This window comes from Seriola aureovittata, chromosome 5 (assembly GCF_021018895.1).
Source record: "Seriola aureovittata isolate HTS-2021-v1 ecotype China chromosome 5, ASM2101889v1, whole genome shotgun sequence".
NCBI lineage: Eukaryota > Metazoa > Chordata > Actinopteri > Carangiformes > Carangidae > Seriola > Seriola aureovittata.
This window is the reverse complement of record NC_079368.1, coordinates 26,331,451-26,359,341: the sequence shown is the minus strand read 5'-3', so window position 1 is coordinate 26,359,341 and position 27,891 is coordinate 26,331,451. Positions and strand designations below refer to the sequence as shown.

The following is a 27,891-nucleotide window of genomic DNA, read 5'->3' as shown; positions in this document are numbered from 1 at the left end:
GCCTTTTTGTCCCTACTGGTTTTTCCATCATGCTTTGACGAGTATGACTGTGGAAAAGGTATAAAATTTCATTCTATGTGGTATTAAAAATGTCTTAAAAAGTCTTAAATTTGATTTGTTGAAGCCTGCAGAAACCCTGCACATTTCTTTATATCATCTCGGCTTTACTCTCTCCTCTTCACTCCACACTTCTCCCCTCTCTTCTACTCCGCTGTATTCTGGGTCACATCTCCAACCCTGCTGAGCCCCCTCGACCGATTCTCTCTGGGCAAGTCTTTAGCCTGGTTTCCATTACAGGGCCAAACACAGCTAGCATTTATTCATTATCTGTGCCTCTCAGTTTCCCCTCAAAAAAATCAGTGACTCATTTTTTTTTTTATCCTGTTGCCAGCGGAGATGATTTGTCAATTGGGCTGTAGCTTCTCACTGAGGAAACTGTTCCTTTTGATCCCGTGTTATAAACATTCAGAGTTTGCTCTGGCCCTGGCAAGTCCCACTTGGCTTCAAGTCTTGTGTGGAAAATGTTATCATGGCGAGATCTCCTTCCCTATATAAACCTGGTTCTGGCTCAGTGGTACCAGGAACTGTAGTCATAAGGCACAAAACTGCACAGTAAGGTTTATTCAGACACAATGGTGTGGCACAGGGCAGAAGGGAAAGGAAAAGGAAGGGCAAGAGAAAGTTTTTCTTTCCCAATTTATGGGCATGTCCCTGTGTCAGAACTCCATTATTGTAGTTTCACGAAATCACTCACTGCAGATTATAGCTGCAACTAGTGATTTTTGCCTCCACCAAGGGATTAGGCAAAAAGTACTGAATTTATTTGAGCCAAACTTGGTGGAGGACGGGACATAGGCCAGAGAATATAATAGCCAATATATCAGCAGGCTAATATTACAAAGTATTATCAACCACTGTTTGGATATAGTTACTGTCAAAATATCTAGGGCTGGAACCAATGATTGTTTTCATCATTTTTTTTTTTTTTTTAGATTAATTGTTTACTCAATAAAATAGTGAAAAATCCCCCAAAGATATTTAATTTATAATAATTTATGACAAATAAAGCTGCATATCCTGTCATTTGAAAAGCTGATATTAGAGTTGTCTTCACATTTTGGCTTGAAAAATGACTAACATAGTATGGGCATAGGCTATATGTAAACAAATAGAAATCACAGTGAGTAAATGCTTTCAGGCTGTTTTTTTGACACGTTTGATTTGATAGATATTTAACGAGTTCATTTACAGAGAATTTTGCTGTTTAAAATGTCTGTTAATGTCATCTTTTATTAAATCAGTGTTTTTTGTGTAAAAATACACACACACACACAGTATATATACCTGAAACATTTGCCAGCATTTTGTTGTCAAATATATGTTTTGCTGTCTTGCTGAAAGGCACCATATTGTTTAAGATTTTGCCAGATCTCCACAGTGATTGTCAGGGTTGAAGTTAAAGCTGGGTTGGATGAGTTAGTTTTGGAGTTGCACACAGTCTCAAGAATGGGATTCACAACAAAGGCAAAGAGGCAGAGCTGGAAGGGAGCACAGACTTTGTAGGGAAAAAACATGTTTTACACATTGAGGAAGAATACAGTTACCAGTCTTTTCCACGTGTGCACAGTTACTGGATAGACATATGCCAAGTCTGACACATGGGGATGAGTAGCACACGTGTGAGATCCTTTACATACACACACATATGCAAGCAATTTCCCATCCACTGTTGATGTGATTTTTGTCCATACTTTTTAAATTTTGTTCTTCACTCTACTGATGTCCATGTTACATGACGTCCATGTTATAAAGAACTTACTACATTATTTATTCAAAAGGTATATCTCCAAAATGACGCAACTCTTATTTCTTTACAGACCAAAAACTTCTCATGCAGGCGTGAAACAAACCGAAAAAAAAAAAAAAATTAGTCAGTTAAAATACTTGGAAACTCAGCTGCACTGAACAGTGCCCGTGCGTACGTGTTCGCACATTCATGTTCTACTCAACACTAGACACAATCACATGATCTATTTTCTGTTTCTCAGTATCAATTGATCTGCATATATGGTTTTTTTCTGTGATATATCAGAGGAAAGTGTTACACTCATCACAAGGTTTTGTCTTACTCAGGATAATTTATCTTGCTCGGATGAGTTATATATTCATTTATCCTAGATGAGTGAGTTATACATTATATTACAATGTAGAGATCAAGATATAAATTGCAAAGTACTCACACTGGAACGGTAGTCTGGGCCAAAAATCAAGCTGACGTGGTAACATCTTGTCATTGTCAGAGTTTACCTTCATTACTTTTTTTTACCTATTCCTTTATTTTTTAAAGTATTTTTTGGGTCATTTTTGTCTTTTTATTTGAAAGTGATGGTAGAGAGGTGACAGGAAATGAGAGGGGAGGGATCTTGTGACCACATGGTCAACATCCCTCCTCAACATGCAACCTGGATGCCCCAAAACCAATGTCTCATACACTGGACGGGACACTGCCGTATAGTTTAATTAAGGCTCACAAAAACAATTTTAATTGTGCCACCACTCCAAGGATGCACGGTGTTGCAGTGGTTAGCGCTGTCGCCTCACAGCAAGAACGTTCCGGGTTCGAGTCCCGGCTCGGCCGTGGGATCTTTCTGTGTGGAGTTTGTATGTTCTCCCCGTGCAAGTGTGGGTTCTCTCCGGGTACTCCGGCTTCCTCCCACAGTCCAAAGACATGCAAAATGGGGACTAGGCTAATTGGATACTCTAAATTGACCATAGGTGTGGCTGTGAGTGTGAATGGTTGTCTGTCTCTATGTGTTTGCCCTGCGATGGACTGGCGACCTGTCCAGGGCGTACCCCGCCTCTCGCCCGAAAAGATGCTGGGATAGGCTCCAGCCCCCCCGCGACCCTACTAGAGGATAAGCGGTAGAAAATGGATGGCTGGATCCATTACAATGGTTGTGAACACAGTGTCGTATGTGTTGTTTAAAACGTGAAAAAAAGAAACATGTCTTTCCAAAACAAATGTGCTGGTTAGTAAAGACAATTCACAGAGCTCGCTGTCAGTTTTCATTGGGACGATTTCTATGCAAGAAAGCAGTCCCAATAAAAACAGTTCACATTTTCAATAGAAAGTAGATCCAATGAAAACTTTTCATGGTCAGGCCTGTGAATTATTTTGAGTAACTGATACATATTCCCTGGAAAATTAGTTTTACAAGTGTCATTTTTTACATGCACAACAAATGAAAGAGTAGTTCTTCTGCTTCGCCTCGTGCACTGTGCTGACTTAGTGAGATGATTTTACAAGTGTTTTGAAAAAATTTAAGCCCTCGACATTTCCCAATGGAAGAAAATTTATCAGTGTTTAATAATGCAGAAATTGGGTTAATTTTAGATTTTAATTATTTGTAAATTATAGTTTACTGTAGCATCTTGGTCATTATCATCATAAGACAGAGGTTGAATGTTTTGTTTTTAACAAACTCAGATGCTAGCTAGACAGATGCTAGCACTTTCCCGTCTTCTTGTTGCTGCTCTGTCAGGCTTGCTAATTGGTCTTTTCTTGTGTTCAAAACCACAGCTAATTCATTTACAAGGAACTGCACTCGGTTTCTGTGAATCTTGAGTGTGCTGTCTTAACTTCTTCATATTTGGCTCATATATCAGTATTTCTAAGAAGTATGCAAGGACGACGACGCAATGAACTGACACATTTATTCATGACTGAAGGCTCCGTCTCTGACAGTTTCTGACAGGTTTCCAAGAACACACTCATCTCTATCAGTGTTGGTAACCCCACAACTAGTGCTCGGTATGTGTGTGTGTGTGTGCGCGCGTGTGTGTGCGTGCGCGCGTGTCTCTCCCCACATCCTCCATGATGCCACAGATAGAGCTGATTGTGAATGTGATCAGTTCTAGTGATCTCCTGGCTGCCTGTACTCAGCTTGTGTAAATGTACCAGAGATTAGTGTGCACAAAAGTAGTTGTCAGAGTTTTTTGTCAGTGGATGCACGTTTATAAAATATTTTCTTTAACTGTGAAAGAGCTGGTTTGACAGAACAAGACTAAATGAAAAGTAAAACCCATAAAATAAACCTAAAAACCTTTCATAGTCAATGATTTTACAGTTATGGTAACTTACTGTAAAAGCAAGATCATTTTTGGCTTAAAATGTATACGTATATAACGGTTGATTTCATAGATCGATATTCATTATAGTATTATCTGATCACAGCTGCTGTCTGTGCATGTAATCATGAGCCAACAATAATTTGAATAATATGAAAATGAATACCAGAGAGAACCTGTAAAACAACATGTAAAACAGCGAGGCCTTTTTAACATGTTTTTAATGTTATCATGTTTTTGATCTGCTTTCTGAGTCAAACTCGACTTTCGAAATCAAGAGAGACCCCGCATAAACAAACTGACAAACTGCAAGATTCATGCTTAAATTTTACAATAAATATTATGGAGACCTTATAAGTTGTAATAATAATGTAAGGTAATGTAATAATGAGGATTTTTCGAAACCTATATCACGCAGTGAATGTTGCATGTTGCAGTTCTGATGTTGGAAGATGTTTACAGCTAACGATTGCCACTAACTAGGCTTCTTATTCATCCCTGCACTCGGGAAGGAAAGTTTAGCCACACTGGGTCTATTTCTGAAGACACAAGCAACAGGTGGTGGAGTCTGGCACTAGAGTAGAGGGGTGAAACAATGCCAGCTGCTACAGATCACCATAGAGTGAGCTGCAGCTGTAGCTATTGTATAAACACATTAAAGAAGAAACACATTTTTCTGTACAGCAGCCACGATCCAGCCAGAGCTGTAAGATCACCTCAGGCAGATCATAAAGATCATCCTGTAATGCAGGCTGGTTAAAAATGTCCCCCACATAGGAGCAGTGATCATTGTTATTGTCAATAAAGAAGTTAGTTTGTCACTTAATGCTTTCCCCCAGCCTGTCTGTGTCACTCAACACCAAGAGCATTTGCCCCTACTGAAGTCACACACACACACACACACACACATATATATTTATATATATATATATATAGGTTTTTTTTCCAAATGTTAGTCAAACATGAGTAAATAATGTAATTGTTGTGAGTTTGTGTGAGTGAGAGAGAGAGAGTATCTACAGCAGCAGAACGATTTTTTGTTGGCTGGACTAAAATCGACCATGTTTGCAAATCGACCATGTTCATCCAGTGCAACAGTTTCTGCATCGGCTGAGGTAGAAAAGTTGATGGTTTAATGGCACCCGACTATCTTGTCTTTCACTGTCTCTGAAATACAGTGAGCAAGTCAGAAACCTTGGCGTTATTTCAGATTCTGATCTCAATTTTGACTTTAAACTTGGGGCTTTCATATCCCAAACAGACTCTCCGAAATTGGTTCATGCATTCATCTCCAGCAGGTTACTGTAACCGACACACTCAGTAAACATCAGTAAAACTACTCCAGCAGAAACTTTAATTTACATCTTCTTTGCCGATTCTCTGGAAAATAGATACAAATTTGCTCAGTATGAATGGAACACTTGACTAGTGTAGTTTATTGATATGTTTAATATTTTCTTAACAACAATGGAGCTTTATGGCGCAGAAAGAAATCTGTTCTGCAAGGCTTCGGCTGCTGCAGCACAAAACATCAGTATGAGAGTGTGAACCAAAACAGTAAGTTTACCGTCCAGACAGCTAAACAATGAGCTGAAACCCGCTATACAGCTCTTCAACAGTCGGGTGATAATAACCCTTTTCACATTATCACATTTTGACATTGTTATTATAAAAGTATCTGTTGTAGCCACTTTAAATATGCAGCAAGGAAGAAAAGAAATGCATCAATGACAGATGTGATGGGTATTTTGATCGAGGTCAAGGTGTCCTCCTTTTATTTGTTTTTATTAAAATAAAAATATTACTATATCTTTTACATAATCCTGATATCCTCTGAAAGGTAACTCATTACATTTTAGACAGAGATACTCAACCAAAGTTACAGAGGCATAGGTGAGGTGTGTAAAATAGCCACGAGTCTGAACCATTTCTGTGTCAACAGCTGTTGCGGTGATATGGGGATCCTAAGCTGCAATGCACAGATAGAATCAGGAGACTTAGAGCTTTTAAGTTACATATAATTTGATAAAGGTTGTATGAATATTGAGGCCAGTGCAGACCAAAACACACCTAAAATCTTGAATCAAAGCGTCCCGCGTGTGTGCGTGTGCGTGTGTGTGTGTGTGTGTGTGTGTGTGTGCGTGCATGGGTGCGTGCATGGGTGCGTGCATGGGTGCGTGCATGGGTGCGTGCAGGATATCCCTGCATAAACACTTTCCAGAATCTCTCCAGAGAGCATTTTGGTAACCCTGCAGAGTCTTAAGGTCAGTCCAGCAGCGCACACACACACACACACACACACACACACACACACACACACACACACACACACACACACACACACACAGCGTGCATACACCCCGGACAACGTTGGCCGCGGTGACCCTCGGAGGGACGGTGGAATGTTAAGTGTCAAGTCAGTTGCCGTAGCGACGGCCTTGAGAAAGGGACCCTGGGAAGATAGTTTTGGACTCCAAACATCCTGTGTGTCACCCGTGTGTGTGGGCGTGTGCACTCAAGCTCTAGATGTGTTTGTGACTGTGTGGGTGAGAGGTTGCATGGTTGCATCTGTCGCTGTGTCTCTTGTTTGTTTGTGAGCTACTTTCATCAACTGTTTATGCCTGCTGTCGAGTGTGTAAACCTGCGTGAAGCAGTGACTATAGGCATCATCAGTGCATAAAATGTTTGTCGATTTGTCCTATGATTTCTTTTATTTTTATATTATTAATATATCTGATTAGTATCAAGATCATTTGAGTTACAGCTTTTAAGTTGTAGTTGCCAAGAAAAGTACCACAGTAGGTTGAATGTCATTTATTTTGGCAACTTATTTCTATCATCGCAGTCCATCGAGAATCCAACGATCTTGAGTTTCTAATGATATGGAACCGAGAAATGCAGCAAATCCTCATATTAGAGATGCTGAGCGAAACTTGGAGTGGAGATCCCAAAGTTTCTAAAGATGATTTTGGGGACAGATTTTAAGATGATACACGGTACTGTATCAATACACAATCATTTGAAAATCTTTTCAACTAAAGGGATATTGTCACTGTTGCCTATCTGCATAATATTCTTATCATCAGTCTGCGTGTATGTGAAGTTGAAGCATAATAGTGAAAGTTGACTCAACCTGAAAAGAACAATGAGTGAAAACTGAAAAGTTGTCATAATATTTCTAAGACAGATCACTATCAGACTGATATTTGAAAGAGTTAATGACCCATCTATATTTGAGTTGGCAACTAAACAGTAGGCTGAATGTTATGAGTCTGGCAGTGTTTCAAAGTGTTTTTGATAAACTATTACAGGGCTACAACTATCACTTTTGAGATGATCTGTTGTTTACTTTTTGAATTATTGAGAAATCGTTTTGACAATAAAATGTCAACATTGTGAAAAATGAACGTAATTTCTCCAAAGCCAGAATGATGTGTTCAAATTAGTCCAAATCCGGTCCGAGATATTTCGACTTACAACTATATGAATTAAAACAAATGCTCATTTAAGAAGCTGCGCCGACATTTTACCTTTTGTAAATGAAATAGCCTCCTCTATTCGTCTCCTTACCCTCTGGATATTGAATACAAACTAACACTATGCAGACAAATATTATTAAAAACCCACATCACCTTTATTTCAAATTCTAGTGCTGCTCCCAAAATTTGATCAGGCTAAATATTAGGTAAATATGTATAAAACAATACATTGTAATATGATATATATTTCCATTTAATGAAATGATGCATCCGTTACAACCAAAGTCTTAGGTTTAAATATTTCACACACTGTAAACTTAGTATGCCTCAAATGAAGAGCTTGAACGAGCTGATAAGGAAAATATATGATTCTGTCAGATATTGTGAGATAAGATGATTTAGAAGCTCAGAGCAATTTTAAAGGGGAATTGGGTCATCAACACACAGTAACATGTAGTTTCTGTGGTAGATGAAACACAAATTAATTTCATGTAAAAAGGCCAACAGAGGCATGAAACCAAAAGAACATGTTGTAAAACACAGAGCTCTGTTAGTATTTTACCACTTACGCCTGCTTTTTGCTCTTAACTGATATGCTGCTTCTCGGTCAATTGCATTTTCCTCCACAGTGTGATGTCCTGTTCTGCTTCCGCTGCTGATATGCAGTTTGTTGTTGGTTTTTTGACTGATAAAACTCCACTCTCTCTTTCTCCTGAGTTCTTTAAATAGGCTTCCCCTCCCTCTCGAGGCTTTGAAGCAACAATAATTTACAGAGGCCAACATTTTGACATGATGGCCTTGCTTTTGTCTCTTAAAGGAGACATTAAATTGTTAAAACATTGCTCCCAATGAATGATTTGTAATGCCCTGATGCTAGGAGCAAGCAGACATTAGCCTCTGTAGTGCTTTCACAGTTGTTATGGGTTCAGACTTGTAAACCCATGGACTTAGACATGGACTTCCTAAGGCTTTTAGTGTATATTTACAGTCTCATTATGGTTACTCCATGGTTATGTACGGATCTGTCTGTTTTATCCGTGTCTCTCTCTCTCTTGCAGTGTGTGTTTGTAACATTTGTAGAGTAGGTTGATGCCTTTTTATAGTTGATTCCTACTCTTTTTAGTCGTTTTGCATAGTTTATTAATTCCTCTTTTTACATCATGTTTTGCTTTGTGGTTGTTTGTTGTTTGTGGTGTGCTTTGTTTCATGTCTCTTTGGGGTCCTTTTGTGTCTTTTTAGTCTTGTTGCATCTCTTTGTGGTTGTTTTGTGTCTCTTCTTCGACATTTTGTGTCTATTTTACATCTCTTTTCAGCTAGTATTCGGAAAGTATTCAGACCCCTTCACTTTTTGCAGTTGATTGTTTTGTTGATTTGATTGTAAATTTTCAAAATTTTTCCACATCTACACACAGTAATCCGTAATGATGAAGTGAAAACATGTTTCTAGAAATTTTTGCATATTTATTAAAATCAAAAAGTGTTTGCTGCTCACTCTGCTGTGGCACTACAAATTGTGCATCCTGTTCATTTTAATGTTGTGGTGTCTAGAACTCGAATTATGTCCATCTGTGGCTAATTGAATTGATTGGATATAGTTCAGAAATGCACACACCTGTGTATGTAAGGTCCCACGATTCACACTGCATGTCAGGACAAAATACAAGCCATGAAGTCCAAGGAACTCTCTTTAGACCTCCGCAATAAAATTGTGCTCAGGGATAGATCAGGGCAAGGGAATAAAGCTATTTGCGTTTCCAGAACAGAGGCCTCAGTAATTGTGAAACTGAACAAGTTTGGAACCTCCAGGACTCTTCCAGGAATTGGCCTTGGTCAGGGAGGTGATCAAAAACCTGACAGTCACTCTGACAGAGCTTCAGAAGTCCTTTGCAGAGAATGGTGAAGCTGCCAGAAGGACAACCATCCTGAGACAAAAATGTAACCCTTTGGGCATAAGTCCAAACACGATGTCAGGCGAACACCAGGCACTCCTCATCACCTGGCTAATACCATCCCAACATCATGCCATGGGGGTTCCTCTCAGCAGCAGCGAGCGACAGGGAAACTGGTCAGATGAATGCAGCCAAATACAGAGTGGTGTTTCAAGAAACCCTGCTCCAGAGAGCATGAAACCTGAGGCCGGGGTAACGGTTCACTTTTCAGCACAACAATCGCCTTAAGCAAAGAGCCAGGACAACACTGGAATGGCTTCGGGACAAGTCTCTGACTGTCATTCAGTGGTGCAGCCAAAGTCCAGACTTTAACCCCAAAGAACATCTGTGGAGAGACCTGAAGATCAAAGCTCACAGACATTTCCCATCCAATCTGATGGAGCTTGAGTTGATCTGCCAGGAAGAATGAGATAAACTGCCCATATCCAGGTGTGCAAAGCTTGTAGAGACTTAGCCAAGAAGCTGTAACTCCTGCCAAAGGGGCTTCCACAAAGTACTGAATTAAGGATCTCATTGTTGTAAATGAGAGATAAAATTGCAAAAATGTCTAAAAATATATTTTCACTTTGTCTTTATGAGTTCCTGAGCTTAGATGGCTGAGCAAAAATGTCCAATTAGAATTAAATCTACAACACAATAGCAGTCACATGGTTCATGCATGCTCACACAGTTTTCCCACATTGCTTGGTGGTGGTGTTTAAGGGAATACTCTTGAAGGAGTTATTTGGAGATTACAAAATAAAGGAAGAATAAGGTTAAAGGCATGTGTGTGTGTGTGTGTGTTTGTGTGTGTGTGTCTTCAGGGAGTATTACAGACTACAGTTTGCAGTAATAGGAAATGTGTTGTGAGTTTGAACTTGCTCCCCTGATGAAGTTGATTCACAGAAATCAGGCCTGTTATGTTGTTGCTCAACCAGTCAGACATCTGCTCTGTTTTTTTTTTTTTTCTTTTTTCTTCTTTTTTTCCCTCCACAGACACATATGGTTCCTCAAAGATGCTCTTAGTCAGAAACTCATTCACATTCTCACTATAAATTCCTCTCAATGAGTCATTCTCGGCTCGAATGCTCACCGACGTGCACACACACATGCACGGAGTACCACATCTCATTAGCTGTTGCATATCCTGTGCAGTTGATGGTGAAGCTTTAACTCACATCCTTTATCCTCGTCTCTGTGTTATACTTTTTTTGGCGTTAAATAGATACATAAATATTCATTAATTAGCAACATCCAAGCAGTTTGCACTCAAGAGTTTTAGAAACATCAGAAAACACTAAAAAACGATTTCCTGCAGCCCAAGGTAACATCTTTAAATGGTTTGTTTTGTCCGAGCAGAAGTCCAATAGCCAAAGATGATCAGTTAAATATGATAAAAAACAGAAAAAAGCAGCAAACCCTCACATTTTGAGAAATTGACACAAGAAAATGCCTAATGTTTAACAGTTATTTAAATTTTCCGTTTTATGGCCCAATAATATATTGGACCACTGACTGACTCCCTCAGTGTGCAGTCTTAGTAATTGTCACAGTTCAGTATCCTTTATACAGGGAGGGAGAGTCAGGAGCAAACAATTAAAACAAATCAAACATGGAAATGTGGCACACAGTGTAGATTTCAAAAGACACACATCAAAGGACAAACAGTAATACTAGTAAAACTACAAATAAAGATTAAATTAGGTTATTTAAGATAAGAATGGGGGGGGGGTGGATCAAAATTGGCAAATGTAAAATCAGTTTGTGTCACCATAGAGCCAGATGTTTCCCTCAGGAGTTGGTAGATACCAAGAAAAACTCTTTAACTGCTGATTATGTAAATAGCCAATTGTTTGCTAAGAACCGTAGTAACTTAAAAGGGAAATTACTGTATGTCAGTGTTGTGTTCACAACTTGTGTCCGTGGCCCCCAAGTGCTCAAAAAATGAGTCTAAAATCAAAAAGGCAAGAACAGCTGTTTTTTCTCTGTGTCTTTCCTGTTAGTAGGCACATCTGTCCTCTGTCTCCACCTTTTCTCAGAAATATCGATTTTATCTTTCTCACTATTATCTTTCTACAGAGGTCAGTTAAAAGAAAACCTGAGGGTTTTTAACCTGAATTTGAAGAAGCAGAAACAAATTTCTGTGAACATCCTGGACTAAAATTCAGCTGTGACAGCAATTTGGCACAAGTTCACTTTCAGTCAGTTCCTCATTCAGTGACTCGGATCTCACAAAATGAGTCATATCCCCCTCATCTGTGCGTCACAGTGCTTTTTTATTGATAATATTAGACACTGTGGTTAAATAGAGAGCATGCAGAGTTATGGGGTTCATTCATGACACTGGCAAGCTGAGGAAATTGGGCAGGTGGGGGGGCTTAATCTATTCTTTTGATGTGTGTGTGTTCCTGTCTGTTTTTATGTGTGTGTAGGATTAACATAGACATTCCTCAGGCTCACTCACTGTCACATAGACTCAAACTCATCCGGTGCACAAAGCCCTGGAATCTGTCGTCCCTGCTTTTTCTTCTGCTCCTCATCCCTCTTCTCCCTCCTGCCCAACCCAACACCATGTCTTTTCACTGTCTCGTCAGTTTCCTTCTGCTCTCTCACGCTACCCTCTCTTTTTTTTCCTGCTCTCTTGCATACGTTTGTCCAATAAGGTTTGATGCTGGTCCAACTGTAGCTGGTTAGTTTCCCACTGTGCTTCCACCGTGTTTGTTTTGGACAAAGATTCACATTTTAGTTGCTAAATATATTATTTTTATGGGAGTTAATCCTGGGCTGGGTGATAATATTTATCATCTCTCGATATTATTATATTGTGATGAACCATAAATATATCGCAGTTCATAGTCTGTAATGGTGTTAAGATCCTATATTCTTAAACATGGTGGAGCCAAAGAGCCAGGTATTTCCCTCAGGAGTTGGTGGCGAGCAGAGCGGAGACCAAATCGGAGCTGAAAAACTACGAGTATTGGAAAGAACACGACTCCAAAGTGAATGATAATGTTGCTCTGTAACTTCACAATGTGTAAATAAGCAACTGTTTGCTAGCAAGTTCAGCAAATCAACTTAAAACGTAGGTGCAATTATATTAACCTGGCCTCCGCTGCCTCCAAGTGGCCAAAAAGAATCATAAATTTTGCAGGTTTAACATCGTATAAAATTTTTGAAAGTTGATTAATTGTTTAGTTTATTTTCACAAAATTTACTAGCAACTCTTTTAATAATCGATTAATTGATATTTTTTCAGGTAAAGATTTGAATGTTCCAGCTTCTCAAATGTGAAACTTTGCTTCGCGTCCTTGTCTAGCATAATTGTATTTTGGGGTTTTGGAGTGTTAGTCAAACAAAACAAGATATTTTAAAATGTCTCTTGTGCCTCTGGGATATTGTGAATTGTCGATAATGAAAATAATTGTCATTTTTAGCCCTCTCTTTACACTCACGCTAGCTTTTAAACTCTCAATCCGAGTTGCTGACTCTCTTGTCTGCCCGTGTTTCTATCAGCTGTCGCGCAGGCTTCATTTCAGAGGTGACTTCTGACCCAGCATGCCACAGGCCTGTACACATGGCTGACCGAATCATCCATCCGTGTGTGTGTGTGTGTGTGTGTGTGTGTGTGTGTGTGTGTGTGTGTGTGGGTCTGTGTGTTTTGTTTATGCCAGTGGCTCTGTTAGCGCTCGTTTGTATCTGGGGGCTTAGAGGCTCTGCATAGCTATATTAGTGACGTGTGATTAGTTTGAGTGCATGTGTCTGTCGATGTCCACCCATGGATGTGCACACACACCATTATTCTGTCCAGCTGGGCTTCAGGTTTACCTGCATGTGACAGGACTTTAAAGAGCGGCCTTACACCTGTAGAACGGATCTCCATGCTTATTCTCGGTGTGTGTTTTGTTAGTGCCTGAAACTGAGTTATAGTTTTGTTTTGTTTTCTTGGTGCTTTACATGCAGAAAAGGTCAAAGAGCCACCAGGAGCTCCTTATATCTCATTTAACATTCTTCAAATACAAGATTTGTCCTGGTGGGCTCGACCTTGGAGCTCTGCCATGGGAGCTCCCATCATGTTCTCCTTCCTGCGATTCCCTGCATTTTCTTTCACTAATGCAGGCTTAAGTTTCAGCAGCACACATACACATATAGAGGGAATACATGTCAATGAATTGATTAGAAAAATGAATTGCTAACTGTTATAACTGACTGTTACTTACTTACTCTGCGTCCCGAGAATGATGTCTGACTTGTCTGACAGTCATCATGTCTTTATTGTGTCTTTCAGGCCTCCAGTCCCAAGCTGACAACTCAGTGCTGTGATATCCAAGAAGTACGTCGTTGCAACCGTCTGGAGATGCCCGACAACTTAAACACATTTGTTTTAAAGGTACGTACAGGCTTTCATGCTGCGTGACAAACACTGAATGGGAATGAAATGACTTCCCCAGGGAATATCTGAGCTGTTTGAAAATACTACAGTTGCAGACTCTTCCCACTGAGTTGTTTATATCCACAAGTTTACATCTTCAACCCTCAATCCAAGATGAAGAGGAAACAAGATAATCATTGTGTCAGTTCATTTCATAACACAACTCACCAAATAGCCTTAATTTAGGCCTGGTTGAGAAAACGTAAAGGATACTCCACCCAAACCTGGTGTCAGGAGTATCAAACTCTGGAAAAAACATTATCACAACATACACAGAAACTTCTCCTGTAGCACATTCCACTTTTCAGCTGTTCATCCACATGCTCAGCGTGTTTCAAATAATGATTGTTTCCCCAAATTATTGCTAAATGCATTGCTTCTGAGCTGGGTCGCTGTCCTCTTTAAAGCTTTGCCAGAAGCTCCCTCAAGAACATTTTATGTCATTTGTTTAAAAAAACGATGCATTTTCACATCATTTTGGACCATTATCATGAAAAAAGAAAAAAACAACACAGGTTGTTGTACACAGACATTAGCAAGAAGGAAAGCAAAACAAATACGCTCATAAGCTCTTGTCTCCTGAAGAAATCCTTTGAGTGATCGCACTGTGTGCCATACAAAATAACATTGTTAAAACAAGATGATTTCCTCATCTTCACATAGCCACATGACAACGTAGCAGTTTAGCTACTTACAAGGTTTCTGTTTGGTCGGATGTCTGTAGGCAGGTCAGTTTCTCAGTGACTAACTAACTAATTCCAGACTGCCTTGATGATATTGAGGTCAAGGCTGTGGGGAGGCCAGCCCATCTGTTGCAGGACTTCTTGCTCTTCTTGTCTCTGAAGATAGGTCTTTATGTCTCTGATTGAATTTGGGACTGATCAGACACCTCACTGATAGTATTGTGTGATGGATGTAAATCTCAAGTGCCTAAAACTTTTGCACAGTACTATACATGCAAGGTCACATTCCTGGTGGATTAGTGTTTTTAAGGTGAGCGCTGTATTTCCTACTGTTTACCTCGCCATCGCCATGACAAAAGACAAAATAATTGCCTTTGTGAGTTTCCACAGTTGTAAAAATCCTGTGTCATAGTATCACAAACAGCTGTGCAGAGCTTTAGCATCTGAAACAACTTCAAAATAACAGACGAGTTAGTCAAACTAGACTTCCTGGATTGAATTTCATGTGTCACCGGTACCAACACAGCCATCTGCCATGTGCTTTCTGAGCACACGGATGGACAGTAGAGAGGTAGTTTATGTTGGACAGTGGTTTGGGAACTTTTTTTTATGAATTATACTTTTTCCGCTGTGAGAAAATGTCACCATTGCAATTTGATGTTGTTTTTAGCTTTTTTCTTTCTCTGTACTTGACGTACTTACATGATGGTTTTATTAACCTTAGTTATCTCTTCCCATCCCAGAACACTTTCAGAAAAAACATATAACTGCCACATATTTATATAAAACCCACCCTGATAAGAATCCCCTTCAAGGTCCCAAATATGAATAAACAAACAAGTCCAAAGACCATAAGAAAAAAACAATGCAAAGAATAATAACACCAGTGACATTGCAGCTTTTATTGTAATGCCAATAACGTTCGTTCAGATTCTGCTTGTGAATAATGTATCACTTGAAACTGACCTGGTTCTATTTCTTACATTTTCTTTCTAGCATTTTGATTAAAAAAATGTAGACATTGGACAACAGTTCAGTGTCTATATAATGTGGATGGTGTATTTGAATAAGTCCTTGTCTCTGCAGGTTAATCGCGGTAGTCTGATATTTGAGACCGACAACGACCAGCAGGTCAGCTCCTGGACCACAGAGCTAAAAGAATGTATCAGCAACAGGTGAGAAACATAAAGACTTAGTGTGACCTGAACGTCAATATTAGAACCAACTCTTTCTAAGTTTCCTTTCATTTCATCCTGCTTTATACTTCAACTCCACTTCATTTTACTGCACTACATTTATTTCATAGTGAGAGTTACCTGATACCTTTTCAGATTAAGAATTAAAATAGAAAGCATATTATGGTTTTAATGAAGACAATGCATTGTGCACGGTATCTAGTAGAGGCCTCTTGTTGTGTTTTAGACGTTTATGAGCTGTTAGCATTTCCATAAAGAGACTTTTCTCCTCTAGACTTGCTACATGGTTTCATTTAGATAACTGGTGGAGGCACAAAAACTACAAGAAGAAGTTTAGCAAATTAATAAAAAGGAGGTTGAGGATTTGATTACTTCTTCCAATACTGCTTAGCTCAACCTGACACTAACCAGACACACACACACACACACTTACACACACGCATACAAAGTATGTAACAGCAGCCTGCGTCGTCCTCGTCCATCTCTCCTTACGCAGCTTTTTTCCATGAGATTCACAGTGGAAATATTTAACACTTGGACTTTGGCTGTTTTTAGTGTTTGTGGGTGTGCCTCATGTTTACTTGTGCTGAGGTATGTGTTTGCAAATGCAAGTGAGAATATTTTGTAGTGTATGTGTATATATGAACAAACATTTGTGTGTGTGTGTGTGTGTGTGTGTTTGTGTGTGTGTGTGTGTGTGTGTGTGTGTGTGTGTGTGTGTGTGTGTGTGTGTGTGTGTGTGTGTGTGTGTGTGTGTGTGTGTGTGTGTGTGTGTGTGTGCGTGCCTACCCGTGCTTGTTTGTCTACTCCGAAGCTCATGCATTCGTTTGCTTTAGAGCTCGACAGACTGGAGCAGGTTTGACTCTTGTTATATTTGGAATGTTCCTGGAAATAATCATTCATCAAACTCATCAGTCAATTTAATATTTACACTCAACCTTTGAGAGGTACTGACCCATTCTGTGTGTACACTATTCTGTCAGGGCTTGTAAGTTCAGCAATAAATGTAGTTTTAAAATTGAGCAGAAACTTTTATGTGTATTTAACTTTTAAAGTAAAACTCGAAAAGAAAACTAAAGATTCCTGCCCCCCCTGTCCATCACTTGAACTCACTTTATTAAGACGACATTTCCGTCCTCGGGCCTTCATCAGGCAAAATTCATGCATACAGCATCATACATATGAGAGAAACCCGCCAATCAGAGGACACCAGTAATATAAATTACAGTCAGTGAGCTCCTAAAAAACAACCATAATACTGAGCTCGTACAGTTGTCAACATATAGAACAAATATGCCAATAGTGTAGAAAATAGATTCACATTATACAATAGGGCCCTCTAGGGACATTAGATAAGAACAACTCACTTCTATATTACACAGTGTAGTCTAAAAAAACAAACCAAAAAAAAAAAAACATTGTCTACCTACTTTACTTACTGTGATCACAACGTTCGTGTTTTGATTCTGGCTGGAGGACTTTGTCATACTCTCTCTCTCCCTTCATTTCCTGTCACCTCTCTACTCCCTTCCTCTGGATATAGGTGGAAAAAGTGACACAAAATTCTTTAGAAGAAAGTGAGGACTGTGCTCACTTCTTCAAGCCGTTTTTGGTAGATCAGACAAATACTACATACCAGTGATATTAAGATTAAAAAATCGGTAACAAATTTAATACAAATATCAGTAAGGATGGTTGACAGCTGTGAAATCTGCTCTGAAGTCATGAAAGAAGTTAGAATGTAGAAATGCATTGGGTTTGCTGAAGCCATACTCAATATGCTGTAAATAATACTCATAGGAACACTCAATACTGTAATACAAATGGAGTGATACTTTTCTCTCTTTTTGTGCGTGTGTATTTGTGCGAGTGTGTGTTGCTCTGTGAAAGGAAGTGTGTGGGAGGTCTGAGACTCAGGAGAATCTCAGGACCTTTCTCATTTCTGCAGATGTCTGGAATGCTCACACACACCACCGAACACACACACACACACTCGCGAACATGCACACACACTCGCGAACATGCATACACACACACTGAGTTCACGCTTGAATTCGGTGTTTATTCAGATACCTCACAAACCACTCTGCTTGGGTGCCACATCACCATCACATGTGCAGGCATTTTCATTTGAAAGCTTTATCCATTTACAATAATCTACACACACAGTGGCTTCAGAAAGCAGACAATCTGCAGTGACCTAATATCAACCCATCCAAAGTACATTTTGTACTGAATTTAGAGGAAAATACGTGGAGGCATCCTTTGCCTCGATATATAAACTGTTATAAACTGCATCACAACCTCATGCCACTTGCTACATACATATCTGACACGCCTCAGGATGCTTCAAAACAAGTTCTTGTCAGATTGTTTAAAGCCTGGTCTGAATGATTTTAGCCCTGTTTGGGAAAAAACACAGCCCACCCATTCATTTAAATGTCAGTGCATCGGCGGTGCTAACGCGTGGTGCTCCAGCAAAAAACAAAAAACACAAAGTTGTCAGGCAAAAAAAAGTTTGCACCATGACATCATCTTGCAAGGTGCTGCATCGGCCAGTCTCATCCATGCAAGCACATTCTCCTGGTGCATTAGTTTGTAATGTGAACACCACATTTCTACTGTTGACTGTATGTTTGTCCTTATGAAAGTAGTTGCCAGTTAAAATGCATTAATCTGTGACTCCCAACTGGACTTTCTAAAACAAATTTTACTTGAATTTTATTTTTATGTCTCACCGCTACCTTAAACAACACACCCCTGCGCTGTTTTAACACAGACCTGTATTTGGTCCGTATCACTGCTAACAGCATCTGAAACCGCTCGGACATCAGTGGTAACTTTCCGACCACATCATGCGGCAGAGTTCTCTCTATTTTCTTTCTTTTTATTGGTCAAATAACTGCGTCCATTACGTCTGTGCAACGGAGTGAACACAGTGAGGAAAAGAGAGGCCTCTTTTTCAAAGAGAACACTGTAACATGTCACGGCCGGAAAAGCACAGGTGTAAATGATAAAATTAATAACGACTGCTTCAGTTTCAGCGTCCTGCTATTGTTTATGCTGGCTCACTGACACACGGTCATGGCTCACTGGGACACTTGAATAGAACAGCGCCTTCGTTGATGTTATTAGAAACACCTGTGCTTTTCCTGCTTTGACAAGTCAAAATGTCTGCTGGTTTAAAAAAAAAAAAAAAAAAAAAAAAGGTCTATTGTCTGAAAGTGTGCACCATTATTCCCCTGTTGTATGATTCATCATGCTGAGACTACAAAAACCCGCAAAAGAGAGATCAGGGAGGCAATATGATGCAGCCAGGAGGATGCTACAGTGGTACGCTTTTTGCCATCTGGAATGGGTATAAGCACTTTTCCCTTCAGATGTGGTCGGGGCAGTTAGTTTCAGGAATACAGAGCCCTTACATCTAATCCACGCAACACTGCTGACCGGCTGAAATGTCCTCACTTTGCTGGAGTAAAACATGAAATGATTCTCACAAAGATAGAAGAACAGCAAGAACACACACGAACACACACACACACACACACATACACACACACACACACACACACACACACACACACAGAAAGGAGAAAGGAGTCTTGTCTTCCTGTTATTCAGAGCACCGCAAACTCAAGTCAGCATTTTAGCAGGATTTGCTACAGCTTGCCTGTTTAACCTTCCCTTTCTCATCTGTGTATGTACACACACACATACTGTCTGTAGTCAGTGTCTCTGTGTACACATGGATGTGTGGTTTTGTGTGTGTGTGTGTGTGTGTGCAAAAACAGCAAAGTCTTGGCTCACATCTGAACTGGTGAACTGGACTCACTTCCTGTCTGTGCTCAGTGTCTTTGTGTTACTTTAGCCTGCTGTTTCCTCCATGTTCACAGGACTCACCCTACCAACACACACACACACACACACACACACACACACACACACACACACACACACACACACACACACACACACACACACACACACACGTTGGTCTTTCTATAGTTTTGAGGATAATCGTTGACAAAATGCATTCCCTAGCCCCTTATTTCAACCTTAACCTAAAGCATCACTACTTATATGCCTAACCCTAACCTGAACCTAAACCTAATGATAACCTGAAACTTAAAACCAAGTCCAAACCTTCAAACAGCCCTTTGAAGTTGTGAGGAATGGACCAAATGTGCTTACAATGCCAAAATGTTATCACAACGATGGCTTCAAACCATAATTTGTCCAAACAACTATAGAAACACGTGTACACACACACACACAGATGTGTTTCGCATCAGGAGACATTATATTGGGTGACATTAATTTCCTGGAGACTTACCTTAATCATAACTGTAACCTTAAACCTTAAACCAAGTCATCACTCTAGAATGAAATAATTTATGTTACAGGGATTTGCCTGTTGTCCCAACAGGAAGTCAAGTCCTGACCGTGAGTGTGGAAACAGATTTATGTCCCCACAACATGAGTTATACAAGCAATACAATACAAATTATGGCTCTCACTATTTTTTACAAGAAACACAATCAATCAATTAATTAAAAAGTAATTTGCAAATGAAAATGATGATTAGTTGCAGTCCTATACGTAATAGGTAAAAAAAATAAAAAACCTCCCCTCAAACAGCTGCAACAATAAAATGCTAATAACACATTCAATGCATGAGTAATAGTAATCTAATGATATATTATAGTATGTTTACAATATTCAGTATAACACTCACAGGGGTCATTTTTCATTTTTTCGTTCTCTTCTGCTTGTGAAAAAAGTGCAACATGTAGCATCAATAAGTCATTAACACATTTGTTTTTGTGACACTGGTGTAATAACTGTTTACTTAATGAGAACTCTGCAACTTTACAACCACTTAAATAGTGTTTCAACTCCAAAACAGAGAGACGATACAGATCGGCCAGCACAAGACGGGCTGAAGCTTTCTTGTAAAGACAGATGGTGGAACCCAAATGAGAAAAAAAAAAATATTTAAAATGAAGTGAAATAATAATAATGAAATTGAACTATTTTTTTCCTTGGGTGGTCCACAATGAGAATAACATGCAGTGCGTGTGTTGTAGATGATACAGTGTGTGTAATCTGAGTCTGTTGCCGTCCTCCAGGTCAGGCACTGTGGATCTGGAGCCTCTCCCCTCCCCAGCTAACAGCTCTGTTCCAGCCAATCGCAGAGGAAGCTCAGCGTCAGCAAGTCAAAGTGAGTGGTGAGATATAAGATGAGGGGACTAATCACTCATCCTTAAACTCTCAGGTGTATAGTTCTGGGGCAAAATGAGATAATGACTGTTAGCTGCACTGTCACGAGATGCACGTTGTGTCTCTTGTGGTCTGGGATAAAGTTTTCTCAAACAACCTATCTGCTTTAAACTTGGGTCTAATTTCCATAGACCGTGTTGTGAGAAAACTGCACCGAGTTATTTGCTAAGATCTACAGTAGGAAAATAGCAACACAGCTAAAACCAAGTCCAACAGGGCCGGAAACACAAGCAGTCAGACAATCAGACAGGTTTCAAACAAACCCCTGGTTTTGCTAAATTGTTTATGAAGTGAAAACATAGGTATATGATTAATTATTACACAAACGAAACCAAGTTCCTGGTGCAACTTTAAGCTCTAGTGTATAAAGTATTTGTTTACAACCTGTCTCATCATCTGAACTCTCTTCTTTAGTTCCCCATTGAACTTTGTTGTAGTGACATAACTGTGTTCCCAGATCTCAGCAGTTAATTTGGTGAATACTTTGCTGTGATGTTTTTTTAAATATTTTATGCCGTAGTATACTATGACGTTTTTGAGACTTTTTATACCTCATTATACTATGAATTTTTCATGACTTTTTATGCCTCACTATACTGTGACATTTTTATGCCTTACTATACTATGACTTTTTATCCCTTATTTTACTACAGCATTTTTATGACTTTTTATGCCTTACTGTACTACTGTGTGTTATAATATAGTATTTATTAGTCCAGCTTTATGATTTAAAGAATTGAACCATTTTGTTCCTCTGCTCATCCTTCCAGGCCCCGTCACCTTCACCCTGCCAGAGCAGGTTATCCAGAAGACAGATCACTTCCTCTTCTCCTACCCATGGTTCCACGGGCCCATCTCCCGCGTCAAGGCGGCCTACCTGGTTCAGAGCTCTGGACCGGAGGGACATGGAGTGTTTCTGGTCCGACAGAGCGAGACCCGCAGGGGAGACTACGTCCTCACGTTTAACTACCAGGGAAAAGCAAAGGTACGTCTCACAATGTCTGATAAAACAAACTAACTGAGACAGTTCAGTCCACATCTTAAAGTGTTTCAACCAAACATCTGGTAATATGAATGAACACTTTTTCCGAACCCACATTGTTCTTCTTTTCATCCGCATACTTCAAATTGGTGCGGACCTCATTTCCTGGCAACGGTGATAAACACTTAAATGAGGAAGCGTTATGAGAACATACCACTGGTGGAAAAGACCATAAACAAGTTTGGACCACCGGGGTTAAGAAAAGGAGGGGGCTACGGTTCAGCTCTCGCTCTGACTCACACAGTGTGAAAATCTGAGTGTCTCTTCTTTGTTTTTATTTCCTCACGCCTCTTTCTTTCTGTCTCTGCAGCACCTGCGCCTCTCTCTAACAGAATGGGGTCAGTGTAGGGTGCAGCACCTGCGCTTCCCATCTGTAATGGACATGCTCAGTCACTTCCGCCTCTTCCCCATCCCACTCGAGTGTGGAGCCGCCGGTGCCGTCACGTTGTCCAGTTTCGTAGTGGCGGGCTCCAGCCCTCCGTCACAGGGTGAGAGGCGCCCATTCAGCTCTCATTCATATCACTTTATCAAACAGAAGAAAATATCGATGTTTGAGTGCTAAACATGTCGATAGTATTGGATTGTGTGAACAGAGAAGCCAAGGAAGTTGGGAGGTTTTGCTTGATGTCGTCACTAAAGCTCTCATTCCCTCTCTTTGTTTCTTAGGTCAGCTCTCAGGCGCTCTCCTGGTCCCTTTCTCCCTCCATCGGTGGAGCTCTGAGCCCAGCTTGGCTCACTGCAGCTTGGATCGCAGCTCCAGTCAGCCCCCTTCGTCCTGCTCCAACACCAACACCACCTCCAGTCCCAGCTCTGTTTCCCAGCCAGGAAACCACCCCCCAATTCGCGCCAACCCTGTCCCTGACCCTCCTTCGTCGGCCCCCGCTCCTCTGCGTCGGAGCGAGTCAGTGGGGAGGAGGCCTCTGCTTCGCCACCCCAACACCCACACTCCCATCATCCCTCAGCGGGACTCAGACTATGAGCTGGAGCCTGAGCGGGGCCGGAAGCGGGCGATAGACAACCAGTACATGTTGCTCTGACCGGCTGAGTCAAACACCTCCATCACCTCTGAAAGACAGGAGTCACCTGTGAAGTCAACACACACACACACACACACACACACACACACACACACACACACACACACACGGTCGTGTGTACAGACACATTTTGTCACCCCACCAACCCAGCCTCAGGTGGGTGTGAGACACGATCACAGCAGACTCATGAACTTGAGCGAACAAGTCTTTGTCTGATGAATGCATAGCACTGTGTATGTCAAAACATACACACACTCACTATGCCTGAGCTGAGTGTGTGTTTACCAGTGTCAGACCCTCACAACAACCTCCACCCTGAGTGTCCACAGTGAATGTATTTTTGGGAGTTTTATTACAGTGTTGACAATAATGATTATTCTTGTTTTATTGATGTTGAGGGTCCGTGTGAGAGAAGGTTAGCCACACGTGTGGCTGCCCTCGAGCCCGAAAAAATATTTTTAAGTATTTCTATTCTGATGAATTCAACGAGGTGCGCTTGATTTAACTTCTTTGGCACTTAACCTGAACTGATGGGAAAGCACTGCCTGCAGAACTGGTTAAATCAAGTGCCCCTTCTAAATATTTAAAAGACATTTACTCTTCACACAAAGTTCCCAGTGTGGAGCAAACTCCTTTTTTATAAACACAAACAAAAAAAAACACTCTATTTTAGAGTGTTATTACATTCTAGTAGATATTCCTCCCCTTGCGCATTATTATATATTTAAGTGCACAACGCTTTCAGTGCACTTTGGAAACAATGTGTATATTTTCTATACACAGATTCTTTTGTAGAAAAATTAAAAATAAATAAAGTAAAAAGGGGAAACTTGGTTAAAGTCAGTCAGGGCAGCATTTTCTAGAAACTTATCGAGCACCGCTTCCACTCCGTCAAAACTTCGCTGAAGCAGAGAACCACAGAAATGATTCAAGATTAGCTTTCGTCAGCACTGTTTTTGCCTGAAACAGAGGGAACTCATCGCTGTTTGTGGTGTGTGTGTATGTGTGTGTGTATGTGTGTGTGTGTGCGTGTCTGTGTCTGTGTCTGTCTGTCTGTCCGTCTGTCCGTGTGCGTGTCTGGATGCGTCCATTGTAATGTATGTGAGATGAGTGAAGTGTAGTTGTGCTGATCTCAGTGTGGTACAGAGTCTGTGTGATTTTTGTCTCGCAGTAGTCACTGCTGGCTTTTCCAAAATCAGCTTCAAGTCTCTTTCTAGTGTCACGTTACATTTCAAGCACCAAAGGCATTATGTGCACAAAATTTACATCGTCTGACAGAAATAATTTCTGCCACAAAATCAAAGAAAATGGAATGATGTAATAACAATAACATATATGTAGTTGGATATTATTACCTTATATCAACTCATCTTTCCTCATACTCATTCACAAAACATATTTTTGTGCTGCTAAATTATTGAAAAATTAAAAATCTAAGACTGGACAACATCAGCTTTACTGATATTAATTATACTAAAGTAATTTCACTCCTTTGTATTGATTTTGTGGCATAAAGCGTATTGTGTGTCACCAAAATGAGACTTGGCACCAAGATGTATTCTTTTACACATAAAGTAAAAATAGGCGACCAATAAAAGACATAAACTTGAAAGGCTTCACTCCAAAGACCGTGAGAGGGGGAAACCAAAAACAAAGTGGGAATTAAATCTATGTCAATAAATGATATGCCTAATCTTGTCGTTTGAACTTTGTGTGGACTCTCCACCAAAGTGAGCGTCAGAGCGCCGGAAACTTTTAAAAATGTTTGTTTCACATCAGTTTTGTGATGGTTTGAGAATCTAGCATTAGACCCCTAAAGGGCTTTTAAAAGTGGATGGTGATATGATGCAACTGCTGAAAACCAGAGCGACACTGACATCACACAGGTGCCTCTGTAGATGTTAACATGTATTTTCTTACAGCTTTAGGCAAATCTTGATTCTGGGAGTGGCATCATGTCTCCAGCTCTACTTTCTTTTTTCTTTTTTTACACTCATAGCATTAATTCTTCACCACAGCAGCTAACAGTTAAACCAAGGATGGACTGTGAAAATAATGTATTTTTACAATCTACATTTTTTTTAACAGAACTTCCATGTTTTTAATTAGAGGCTTTGTGAGGAAGGTTTTGTTTCAGTCAGAAAAGCTTTGAAAGTGACACGTGAGATGTCACACACCAATGATCAGACATTGTTCTTCATGTTTCTGCGCTCTTTGACTAGATTTGATGAGTCAATAATTTCAGGTGCCTTCCAAGTTTGTCATCATTCTTTTAGAGGTTTTAACCACCAGTTTAAAGCTGCACTGACTATAATAGATAGATAATAGATAGTACATCACTCAACTTGGGTGTGAATTTTATTGTCATACATTTTTTTTTCTACAGAAAAACACCAAACAAACAAGTCTTTATCAAAGAAAGCAACTCTCATCTGGTGTCCAGTTTGTTTGTGGTGTTTCATCTCATCCACCATCAGGTCCGAGTTTCCTCAAAAGCACCTAAAAACCTGATTTTAACCCAAACTGATCTGAACCTTGTGGTGATTCTGTCCTTGAGCCAGAAATTAAAAGATCAGCTTGTGGCCTCATCAGATTTGTTTCAGATTCGCTCTCTCTTTTGAACCTCGTCTCTCCTCTTGAAGATGGAAACCTTCAAAAACATTTTATTTTTGGAAAACAGATGCAGAATATCCCATGAACAGTGATCACTTGTTCACATAAAAGCAGTAGTAATCTAATTTGCCCAAGGATGAAATGTCAAATTGTCTGTAATTTTGTCTCAGTTAACTGAAGCTTCACTTCCATTAGCTGCGGGATGCCTGTGGGGAATAGTGTGCTAGGACTTGTCCGTTTGTCTTCTAACCTTGCTTTAACACTAACTTCAGCAGTTGATTTTAGATTTACCTTCAGTAAACCTGTGCTTGATATATGGTTTAGACTTGATTCTGTCCGTCTGCCCTCTTTATCATTGTAGTTACCTGTTTTTTCTTTTTCTTTTTTTTTTTTTCTTTTAAAGAGAAATACATAAATGCAACTTCATTTCCTCATGAGTGAGTCCTCTGTGATTACTCCTCTTCTTACGCAATAAGTCAGCTTTGTCTACCAAAGGAACATTTTTTACAATGGTTGTATAGTTCTCTTTAAATGTATCATCATGATCAAGACTGACATCTTTGAAGTGTTTATAAGGGGAACAAAAACAAGGACGTTTTTGGCAAAAGTACGGTTGGTCTTCCTGCCTTTATGCGCCCGAGTCTAAACAAATCCCTCATCACCTCTTTTTCATTTCTGCTAAACAAAAGCAACGGTAACTAACTATTTTGGCTATCAGTCCCCTTTCTATGCTGATTTTCTGTTGTTTTTTTATTTTTTATTTCTTTTAGGGAGAATGACTGTGCCTTTGCCAGAAAGCTGCTGTTGCTTTTCCCCTTTTCAAAAGCTCAGGGTGTGATGTGGTGCAAAACTTGTGTAGTGCAATATCTGAGAGATGCTCAGTGCTTCACACCTTTTTTTTATGCATGTAGGGAGCGATCAGAGGCTTCTAGATGGATGAATTAATTGGGTGAGAATTCAATGTTAAAAAAATATTTGACAATGCCACATTTCCCAGAACATTTTGCTGTTGCTTTATGGCTTCTAATTTTGTTTCGTGGTTCACTCCAGTTTGTCTCCAGAATCGAGTTAATGCTAGAGAAGATCCCAGTGTACCTCAGGTGTCTTTAATCCTCAGCATCCACTCCAGCAACACCTTTAGTGCCCCCCCCCCCCATGTGTACATTAAAATGTCCAGTTGATGAATGTAATGTGTTCTCAATACTGTTCATTCTGTTTCCTTTTTTGAACTTCGCACTGTAAACATTCCAGTTTAACTCATCAATACTTCAACAATGAAATTGTGGAACAATGAAAAAGAATGAAAACAAAAACAGCTTTTACAATCTGTCATTGTGTTTGCATCCCTTTCAGTTATAAGCATCTAAATTATATTAAATATATATCAACTGTATATTTGACTTTTTGTAAAATAAACCTAACCAAAAAAAAAAAAAAAAAAAAATCATTTTGTTGTTTGTATGTGTGTGCACTGTGTGTAATCGTGTTCTTCTGGTACATGCTGTACAAAATAATGAGCATGTGATGAACCAGTTCAAGATATTCACTGTTCAGGTGATGGATGAGGTTGGACAGGGTGCAGATAAATGCATCTGTTCTTACCTGGTGTTTTAGGCCATCTGGCCCTGGAAAAATGCTGGTGGATTCACTCAAAGGCAGGAAACCAAATGTAGCCTCCGCCATCAAGTCTAAATAAGATTACAACAGTACCACTTTCTGATGGCTTTATTTATGATTAATAAATAATTTACTTCTGCTTTACATATCAGTTATAAGCCATTAACAACAACTTTTGCGTTGCCAGATTGTGGAAAATCCTCTTCCTGCCTGACACTTTACTCATCCTTTTAACGAGCTCTGTAAATCATTAAGTTTATTTTGCCACAAAATAGCTTTAAAAAGGAAATGACTAGTGTTAAATATTTGTTTTCACTAAAAATAAGTCTTGGGCTGGAATGAATGATGATTGCAATTGTCAATAATCTAATTATTTTCCAAGTTATCGGTTGCCAGTTTGGTTTGGCAAGACCTCAGAAAATAGTAAAAATGTCTATTTCACAATTTCCCACAGCCCGA

General features: G+C 39.8%; 1 protein-coding gene across 2 annotated transcripts in view; it reads left to right on the top strand.

The window, feature by feature from the left end:
• Positions 1-27,259, top strand: part of sh2b3 (SH2B adaptor protein 3) — a 56,336-nt gene extending 29,077 nt beyond the window's left edge. For both annotated transcript variants that reach the window (XM_056377223.1, XM_056377224.1), the window contains exons 3-8: positions 13,821-13,922; positions 15,734-15,822; positions 20,973-21,064; positions 21,894-22,108; positions 22,476-22,653; positions 22,832-27,259. In XM_056377223.1, coding sequence (XP_056233198.1) covers positions 13,821-13,922; positions 15,734-15,822; positions 20,973-21,064; positions 21,894-22,108; positions 22,476-22,653; positions 22,832-23,202 — 1,047 coding nt within the window. In that variant the 3' untranslated portion in view covers positions 23,203-27,259. The remainder of the gene's footprint in view (positions 1-13,820; positions 13,923-15,733; positions 15,823-20,972; positions 21,065-21,893; positions 22,109-22,475; positions 22,654-22,831) is intronic.
• Positions 27,260-27,891: the final 632 nt, after the last annotated feature.